This window comes from Triticum aestivum, chromosome 5A (assembly GCF_018294505.1).
Source record: "Triticum aestivum cultivar Chinese Spring chromosome 5A, IWGSC CS RefSeq v2.1, whole genome shotgun sequence".
Taxonomy (NCBI): Eukaryota; Viridiplantae; Streptophyta; class Magnoliopsida; order Poales; family Poaceae; genus Triticum; species Triticum aestivum.
Window position 1 is genome coordinate 299,876,668 of NC_057806.1, and position 9,716 is coordinate 299,886,383.

Sequence of the window (9,716 nt, forward strand, 5' to 3'; positions counted from 1 at the left end):
GCAATTGTCATACCAAGGGTTGTCGGTCACCCTGTAGTGACTGTGCGGCGTGCAACTCTGCCTCGCCGACCTCTATCGTGAGGGTTGTTGTTGCCTCGTGAGAAGGACATGTCATGCCATATTAGCCTTCCCATCGGACGGCCATAAGTTCGGGCATTTACCTTCGACTCGGTGCACTAACGAATGGGTTGCGCCTTCGCCATAGTGTTGGGGCGCCAGACGGACCGCATTCCGACGAAGCAACGTCGACGCACCACGCGCCGGATCCAGACGCCACTGGGGCGGGCGCAATGGATTCTTGCCGAATTGATTCGGACAGCTATTGGGCGGACTCCTCTCGGGATCCAGACGCCACTTGGGCGGGCACAATGGATTCCTGCCGGATTGATTCCGACCGCTTCAATGCCGACGCCAGTGAGCGGTCGTGTCCGCTCTGGCCATGCATGAATGCGGGCACTGACGCTTTGGAGCGGCGCTAATCGTTTTGGATACGAAGCGCGTGCGGACGAGGGAGTGGGTTTGAGTGGGCCAAGGCGGTCAGAAGTGGGCGTGGCAGCTGTCCAAACTCCTGCAAAGCATCCTCATGTTTGTCTTCAATTTGCGGGCGAAAATACATAAGGACCGTCATGCAGACCGATACAGATCCACGTTGAATGGCTTCCGCGGTCTGAACATCGCGGCCCGCAAGGTCTGAGGATAGTTGGAGATGCCCTTAGAATCTCTTTGATTCACGGGATTCCCAGAATGCGGGAAGAGAGTATTATGGACTAGTGAACAGTACAAGATTACGAAACTATAGGAATTTGGATGGAAAAGTGTCTGATAGCACCAAAAAGGAAAAATAATTCTATGTAAAAATTCCTAATAATTCCAATCATGCTAATCAAACGACCACCGTAGAGAAAAAGATCTAAACACCGTAAAATTCCTTGGAACCAAAGGAGCCCTAAGTTGACACGCTGCGCTTGGGCTCTGCAAGAGTAAGGAAAAGAATAGAGAAATGTTTTGAAAGAAACGAATATCCAATTTGGAACCGAGCTCATCTACACCAATGAACAGTAAAATAAAAATAAATACCAAAGAATTCAAAAAAAAATCATAACTTTTTGTGGTGAAAGATGCTTGAGTGTGTGATTTTCGTGCCAAATTTCAAAGCATTCGGACATCTGAGTAGCTCTCGGACAAATTCAGGTCCGAATAGTACAAAACATAAACTTTTTCAGACCCCGAATTTGTCTTTTTTGCCAAGAGCTACTTAAATGTCCAAATATTCTGAAATTTGGCATGAACATCACACACTCAAGCAGCTTTAGCACAAAAAATATCAGAATTGTTTGAATTTGTTTTGTATTTTTAATGATTTTACTGTTCACTCCCGGGCTCATCCGAGCACGGGAGCTGAAAAGGCCCGTCCGAACCGCTATATAAAGATCAGTTTTAGGAGCTCTGTTGAACAAGATCAAACGGGATACGATAAATGCAACTTAGCCCGCCAAGCTTAGAACAACTTAGCAAAACATTCATGAGTCGAAGTCTTTTATTTTTTGGGATGATGTCCCCCCTAGTTTTTACTTCCATTTTTTATTCATGATGTAACTTTGTTGGCTTCTAAATAAAGTGCGCCGAATAGGCATTTCCCCTCAAAAAAAAAGGCCAAGCTTAGAACACAATGGTTAGCTACATATAAACATATATTTTTTGAATTGTCATACGTGGAGAACTAAGTGGTAAACGGAGAGACAAAACTGCTTGCTGACCCACAAGCACCCGCTTCATCTAGAACACAGAAATTTCACAAGAAAAATACAATTCCTGCAGAATTCAAGAAAATTTCACGTGTTCCAAACAACACTCTAGAAGCTTTTTTCGCAAATCGGTATGTTTATAACTCTGGTCCTAAACCTGGTACATCACCGTATCATACATTCTAGCCAGATAAATATATATTCATGAATAAACTTCGCAATGCAATTAATAAACACGCTACAGCCATCAACATGTCTGCTGTAATTTAATTAATTAGGATGCAATAAAATATGATCAGTAAGCTTCGCCATAATAATCAAGAAACCAGCAGCAACCGTCAGCCAGTTTGCTGCATTTTAACTAGGATAAGGTAAGTTCGTCAGTAAGCTTCGCCATAGCACTAAATAGCTAGTGGACTCCACGGGTATGTTCGACAGAATAATGAAAACAGCAAGATAACTACACTAACCAGCCTTTTCAGCATTACCATTTTCAGCAGGTCCCTCATTCTTCAGCTCATATGCCTGGTAAGGTACCTCGCTCATTGGCCGAGGGACAGGACGGCCTGCGAAGTCTTCAGGGAAGAACGTGAAATCAGGCCCAAAGTTGAACCTGACCTCACAATTTGGCTCATCAGGCAGTGAGTACATTGATGCAGCTGGGTAGTAGCGCCCTCCAGGAATATCCTCAAAGGCCGTGCCTTGGCATACCCCGTTCTTGAAGTAAACTATCTCACTTCCTACATTTGCAGTTAGATTGAAGTCAATAACAAGACAACAGGCCCTATGAATAGAGTTTGGAGAAGTTGGAAGCAGGAAGTGGCATGCAAGGGCAAGACAACAATAGCTGGGATTCTTTATTTCAAATTGCAAAAACACCAAGGAAACACCTTTCTTATAGGGTCTGTTGACTGTATATGTACTGAACACCCACTATTGAAAATCTCAATCAGAGCTACAAGGGTAACTAAATCCTTGTAAACATAACAATGAAATTTCTGATTTCACTAATGATGCAAGACATGAAGGTGCTATGATAGACTAGATATGCAAAAATGCATGAACAAGAAATTAACCACAACGTCATAAACTTTGAATTCATACCAATGGGCTAACAAAGACATGGTTTGATTGAGAATCAGAATGTGCAGAAGCAACCGAACCAGAATAACTATGATGTGCCGGAAAAGCAGATGATACATTCGTATGAAGGGGTGGTGAGTAGTGGAGTCCACTGTGCAGAAGGGGCTAGCAAAGGTCAGAATTGCAAAGCTTTTCGTGGAACATGGACATTGAGAGCTTACATTTTGATATCTGAAACAATATACACCATCCTTGGCAGAAACTAATTTAGTAAATTCATATAAGAATTGAGAAACTTGTATGAATTGCAACTGCTGCGTTTTAGGCGATGTCATTTGACAACTAAATGCCACTTGATTGATTTTCTTTTTATGCTTTAGTCAATGGACAGTATGCTGCATCCATCATCATGCTTCTGCATCAAATGCCGCTCCATACTTCAAAGGAAATAATATCACCTATTAGGTTGACTAGGTGACTACCTATGGGAAATATCACAATATGAGTGAGTGAAATGAAATTAACGACGCGTTTGGTTCCTGCTCAGGTAATGTAATGGGTTTCGGAAATAGGTAAGTGTCGCTTCTGATTCTTCTTTACAGGATACTGACTTTGTTTGGTTCGTTCGGTCTTGTCCAGTTTCCTAACCACCTTCCGCTCAGCTGGTTCCGACTTTGCAAAACCGCACATCGGAAATCGCTACTACAGAAGGCGTAGTATGCAAACCAAACGCATTCTGCACTTCCAGAAAGCGTGGGAATTGGAAACCGCACCAAATTCGCCGAACCAAACACGTCGTAAGTTCTAGTATGTGCAATGGAGATTTGGAACACATATAAGTATCCCAGTGCCCACACAGGTATTTGGAACTTGCATAAGTCATAAGGTTGAAAAAGACAGAATGCACCCATTTCAAAAAGAGGCTTCGTAGCTGCTGCTGCAGTTGTGAAGTATGGACAGTACGAGGACAAATGACAAATGAGATAAGCACATAATTGCTGCATACGACGATCTATAAACTTTTCTAGTAACTAACATACATACAAAATCGAGTAGCCATATATTCACAATTTCACATTAAAGAATTACTCTGTTGAATATGTTATCCTAAAACCTAAGTACTCCATTCCTGCAGTTTAGCATAAAGAATGAACATATGAAGAGGAACCTTAAGAAAGATTACTCACCAGGAACTGGATCCGGCGTCTTCTTCTCATCCTTGAGACCTTGTGCATGGAAAGGCATCCCCTTGTACTTAACCAGGTCAGGTTGTTTGGGCTCATACAGCTCGCCCTGAGGCAGAGAAATGTAGAAGCCTAGGACATCTCCTTCACCATACCCTTCATTGGCGTACTTGTCCCTCCAGGCCTTGTACACCTTGGAGCCATCAACGCTGCGGTAACTGAAACCAAAGCTGTCGCAACCCACAGGTGTCTGGATGTCAGCCTTGTTGGTGGCCCAGCCGAGACGGGTGGCGCCGGAGCTACCAAGGTGCATGACCTTGACCTCAAAATACCAAGCACCGGATGCAATGCCACGGGTGGCACGTATCATGCGGTAGCCCTTGGTGCTGCCTGCGGTTAGGCGATCCTCCGAGACCTCGATCTTCTCGGACTTGTAGACACGCGAGAGGAGCACAGGCAGTTCGGGCCCGTCGTCGTTGCGTTCGGCCGCGAGGCGGGGTGCCGGGGTGAGGAGGAACTCGTCCTCGCCACAGGAGGGCCTGGGGCGGCCGGCTCCGCTGGCGCCGGCGCCGCCGGCGACGGCGTGACCGGGCGGCTTGGCCTTCTTCTTCCCCTTGCGGGAGTTGGGCCTGGTCCAGACGCAGTTGCCGCCCTTCTTCTTGGACTTCTTGGTTGGCGGGGCCGGGGGCGCGAGGGTCATGTGCTTCCTGGCGGCGCCCGAGGGGTCGTTGATCCCGTCGTCCTCGGCGTCATCCACGGCCGCCGCGTAGAGCGGGGCGACGGCGGAAACGTCGGCGTCGGAGGCGGTGTTGGCGTCGGAGAAGGGGGTCTCTGGATCCGCGGCGGAGGCGGGGGTGTCGGGGAGGTTGGGGGTCCTGGCGGCGGCTTCGGGGGTCGGGGCGTCGGTGGGCGGCAGGAGCAGGTCGGAATCGGACGGCGGCAACATCGCGGGAGAGGGAAAGGCGGCGTCGGCCATCGGGGGAAGAGGGGCAGTAGGGAGCTGGGGATTGGGAAGCGGCTCGAGGGTTTGGGTGTGATTTGGGTGGCGACGGTTTCGATTTTGCCTGGGTTTTGTTGGGGCTCAGGGGAGTCGCCAGCAGGAGCGCGGCGCCAAAGCTTCCTTTTTCTGGTTCGTGCTGCGGGGCGGGGATGGCGACGAGTTCACATGTCATCGGCGGCAGCGCGCTCGCGAGGAGCAACGGCAACGCCCGAGGCCGGAGACGTGAGCACCCCGCACGCACAGGCACAAACAAGCCCTGCACCCCATCCCATCTGCCTGCCTACTCTCTCTTTTCTTTTTAACACGGGAAGAGACGGGAAATACACTTTGTATATGCACCTTATATGAGGATTTTTTTAATATTTTAATAAAAAGTCAAAATAGGTAAGAACTATTTGGACAAAACACTTGACTTACTTTTGCATTGATATATAAATGTCGACGAAAAAAATACAAAAGTTGACCTCACAGTAAAAAAGACAAAATTTATTTCCTATTATAGGTCACTATTCACACTATTTCAGCCAAAAAATTGTCTTTTTGAAAAGAAGTCAAAAGGATATATTTTTTTGGATTTTATTTCTCACGAGTACAATAGAAGGTCGAGTTTATTTCAAAAATATTTTCAGGAATTTTTGACTTTTTGCTGAATTACTAAAAAAAAATCTATATAGGGTGCATATGTCCCCATACACCAAAAGTTCTCCTCCGGGAAGGGACTTATTATCAAGTGCAGCGATTCGGTGCCCATACTTATATATACATGGTCAGAAAATAATTTACAAAAGCTTAAAAAATATTTTTGGATTGTAGATAATTTATTGCATGAGGTCTGCTTCGATTTCTAGATCATTTGGACATCTAAATTGTCGACGTACTGGAAATTGCGAGTCTCCAGACTTGCCTGCCTGCGGGCCACGGCGTGGCTCTACAAGCGGGCCCGTACGGTCCATCTTCACCAACAAGCATTCAAGATCCTCGCGAGAGGCCAAGCCTCGCGAAGCGGATGACACAAGACCTCCTCAGGAGCGGCCTCTCAGGCTGGCTCGTGAGGGGCGAAGAGATCAAGGTCAGGCAAACCTCGCGAGGTTTCAATGACGTGAGACATGACGATCGAGATTAGACGGGCGCCAGGCGGGTGCCAGCGCGCACAGTGTCATTGTTTCCTTTTTGGTGCTAAGGAGGCAAGCGCAGACAAAGAGTACCAAGGCGTCAAGCAAAGGTTTCCATATCAGTGCAACGAGACCAAGACCAGCAGGACGGCAGGAGGGAGGTCATCGTGAAGTCCAAAACGGCGTCACCATCAGAGCCTTTGGTAGGCGAAGACTATTATTGTCAGGATAAACTGTACTAGTTGTCCCCTTTCAAATCGGCCGTTGTTAGCTCCATTCCCGCTCAATATTTGGAGAGAGGACCAGGGCCTCTATAAATAGGACTTGCCACCACCATGGCTAGGGGATGGACCCCATCTTGGATCGGAGCCATTTCATCCTTAGCCTCACACCCACCAAGCACAAGAACACCTCTCCTTAGGAGGCTGTTTTTCCCCTTGTACTGTTCATCATCAGCCCAAGAGGCAATCCATCACACCACACTGGAGTAGGGTATTACACCACAACGATGGCCCGAACCAGTATAAATCTTGCGTCCCTTGTGTTGCGAGTTCGTCGAGCTAGCCTTTGAGATCGCGAAGTGCTTGAGGGCGTGATCTGTGAGGGAGAGATCTTCGCGCGCACCCCGGTGTTCGAACCTTAAGGGTTTTGCTGGAACCCGAAATCCAACATTTGGTGCGCCAGGTAGGGGTACGCCGGAGTTTTCCTTCCGTCGGTTCGCGCTCCACCGTCTTCGCGCCCATTCTCCATGGCTGGCACCGCCCTTCCGGCTGGATCTACGGGTGCCCACGACGGCGCTCGGGGGCTCTGAGCCTTGCTCCCGCCTTGAGGCAAGTGCAATGGCCACCCAAGTTCAAGCCGGAGATGCCGCCGCGCTACGATGCCGCGGTGGACCCGTCGGCTTTCCTGATGGCGTATGAGGAGGCCGTCCTTAAGGCCGGGGGCGACGACAAGGTCATGGTCAACTGGCTTCCCATGGCCCTCATTGCGCACCGCGCGCCTAGCTGTTCAACCTCTCCGGATCCACGGTGGCATCTTGGGAGGAGTTATGCGGCCTCTTCGTTGTGGGCTATTCGGCGCCGGCGCACCACGCGGTTGCGACCCTCCTCGGCGGCTCACAAGCATCACCCTCTGATCGTCACGTCAAACCGTTCTTTCGCCAAATCGGTGCCACTTCCAAGCGCCCGGGGGCTCCGCTGGGCTGGGCCGCACCCGAGGCCGACCTCACCTTTGACTCAGGGGATCATCCCGCCTCCACCGTCGGCTCAGGTGTGCTCCCAATGCTTTGCACGCCTACCATCTGCCACGTGTCCATCACCAAGACGCTCATCGACGGCAGCGCCGGCCTCAACGTGCTCTCCGTCGAGGCCTTCAGCCTTCTTCACGTACCGCTCGAGCGGCTCCGCCCTAGCAAGTCTTTCTCAGGGGTTGGTGGAGGCTCTACTCGCTCCCTGGGTCAGATCCGCCTCCCCGTGACCTTCGGCACGCGCGACAACTACCGCACCGAGCTCATCGACTTTGACATCGCCCACATCAGCCTCCCGTACAACGCCATCCTCGGGTACCCGGTCCTGGCTCAGTTCATGGCGGCTACCCATCCGGCCTACAACCTCATGAAGATGCCCGGGAGCAAGAGTGTCCTCACAGTAATTGGTGACACCAAGGAAGCCTTAATGACACTCAAGCTCGCCCTCAAGACCGCCGCAACAACGCAGCCCGCCAACGCGGATACCTCCAAGGCCAAGGGAGCCGCACCAACCAAGAAGAAGCAGTTTTTTACTCAGGACAAGGCAGAAACCAAGAAAGTGCCAGTCGAGGAGGACGGGTCCTCGGGGGCAACCTTTACCATAGGCGCCAACCTCGAGCCTGGTCAGGAGGAGGTGCTGGTGAAGTTCTTGCGCGCAAACAAGGAAGTGTTCGCTTGGGAGCCCGATCAGCTGGTGGGGGTCTCAAGAGGGGTGATAGAGCACCACCTGAAGGTGTGACCCAACGTGCGCCCCGTGAAGTAGAAGGAGAGGCGGCAGTCCACATAGAAGCAAGCTTTCATCGTCCAAGAAACCCGCAAGTTGGAGGCTGCGGGTGTCATGTGCGACTGCATCGACCAGATTGTCGTCCCTGCCGAGTGCGACTTACTGTGCTTCCCGGATGCGTTCTCAGGATATCACCAGATCAAGATGGCGGTAGAAGATGTGGAGAAGATAGCCTTCCTGACCCCGTGTGGAGTGTACTGCTACACTTGCATGCCTTTCGGACTGCGCAACGCAGGCGCAACCTTCCAGCGGCTCATGCACATCGCTTTGGGTCAGCAGCTCGGGAGGAACGCTGAAGCCTACGTCGACGACATCGTGGTGAAGTCTCGGGAGGCGAGGACCTTGATACAAGACCTGGAGGAGACCTTTGAAAGCCTCCGCCAGGTGGACTTGCGGCTCAACCCGGAGAAGTGCGTGTTTGGCGTCCCTTCCGGCAAGCTGCTGGGCTTCCTTGTGTCCCATAGGGGGATCGAAGACAACCCAAAGAAGGTCAAGGCCATTGAAGACATGAGTCCACCGCAAACCCTTAGGGAAATGCAGAAGCTTGTTGGACGGGTGACTGCATTGGGACGCTTTATTTCCAAGCTGGGAGAGCATACCCTACCCTTCTTCAAGCTGATGAAGAAGAAGGGCCCATTCGAGTGGACCCCGGAGGCCGACCGACCATTTCAAGACCTGACCAGCCCTCCAGTAATGGTGGCGCCGCGACCTCTTGAGCCCTTAGTGCTTTATCTTGCCGCCACTCCTTACTCCGCCAGCGCGGCTCTAGTGGCGGTTCAGGAAGAACACCAAGACAAGGGCGCATCACGCCAAGCTACGCCCCCAGCAGGGGCGACGCAAGACCAGGAGGGCGCCACAAGGACCGCAGCAGCGACAGCAGAGGATCAAGCTCAGCAGGACGACGCCCCCGAAGCCGCAAAGGCCCCGAAAAGCGATCAAGCGTTGGGGGCTCCACCACCTCAGGAGGCACCCCAACTCCTAGAAGGCGCAAGCCTCATCAGTGTGCCTACCCCCGTCGAGAACCCGGTACACTTCGTTAGCACAGTGTTGCGAGATGCGAGAGCATGGTACCCCATGCCTCAGAAGCTCCTACTCACGCTCCTGGTGGCCTCGCGCAAGCTGCGTCACTACTTCCAAGGCCACCCCATCAAGGTCGTCTCGGCCTACCCACTGGAGAGGGTGCTCGGGAGCCCCAACTCCGTCGGGAGGGTCGCCGAGTGGAACATCGAGCTGCAGGCATTCCAGTTGGAGTTTAGCACCACCAGGGTCATCAAGAGGGCCGCGCTCGCCGACTTTGTGGAAGAATGGACGGACGCCCCGACGCTTGAAATAGGCGAGGACCGGTCCCTCTCGCCGGGAAGCAAGGCGCCCGACGGCTGGGTCATGTATTTCAATGGTGCCTTCGCGCGCCAAGGTGCGGGGGCTGGAGCAGTGCTCATCTCACCCACTCAGAACAAGCTCTACTACGCCGTGCAGCTCTGCTTCCAGCAGGGCGAGAAGGTCTCCAACAACATTGCAGAGTATGAAGGCTTCATAGCTGGTCTGAAGGTTGTGGCGGCACT

At 51.3% G+C, this 9,716-nt stretch overlaps 1 protein-coding gene across 1 annotated transcript; it reads right to left on the bottom strand.

Annotated features, from left to right (window-relative positions):
- Positions 1-1,944: 1,944 nt before the first annotated feature.
- On the bottom strand, positions 1,945-5,298 carry LOC123103039 (protein TRAUCO). Its single transcript, XM_044524527.1, has 2 exons — positions 4,016-5,298; positions 1,945-2,485 (listed from the first exon to the last, which is right to left on the bottom strand). The coding sequence occupies exons 1-2, from the start codon at positions 4,986-4,988 to the stop codon at positions 2,211-2,213; spliced, it is 1,248 nt and encodes a 415-aa protein (XP_044380462.1). The 5' UTR covers positions 4,989-5,298; the 3' UTR covers positions 1,945-2,210.
- Between the last annotated feature and the right edge of the window lie 4,418 nt (positions 5,299-9,716).

Excerpts from the sequence above, each read along its gene's own strand:
- LOC123103039 (XM_044524527.1), bottom strand. The coding sequence starts at position 4,988 with ATGGCCGACGCCGCCTTTCCCTCTCCCGCGATGTTGCCGCCGTCCGAT. Across the intron at positions 2,486-4,015 it reads GACGCCGGATCCAGTTCCTG|GAAGTGAGATAGTTTACTTC; the intron begins GTGAGTAATCTT and ends CTGCAAATGTAG.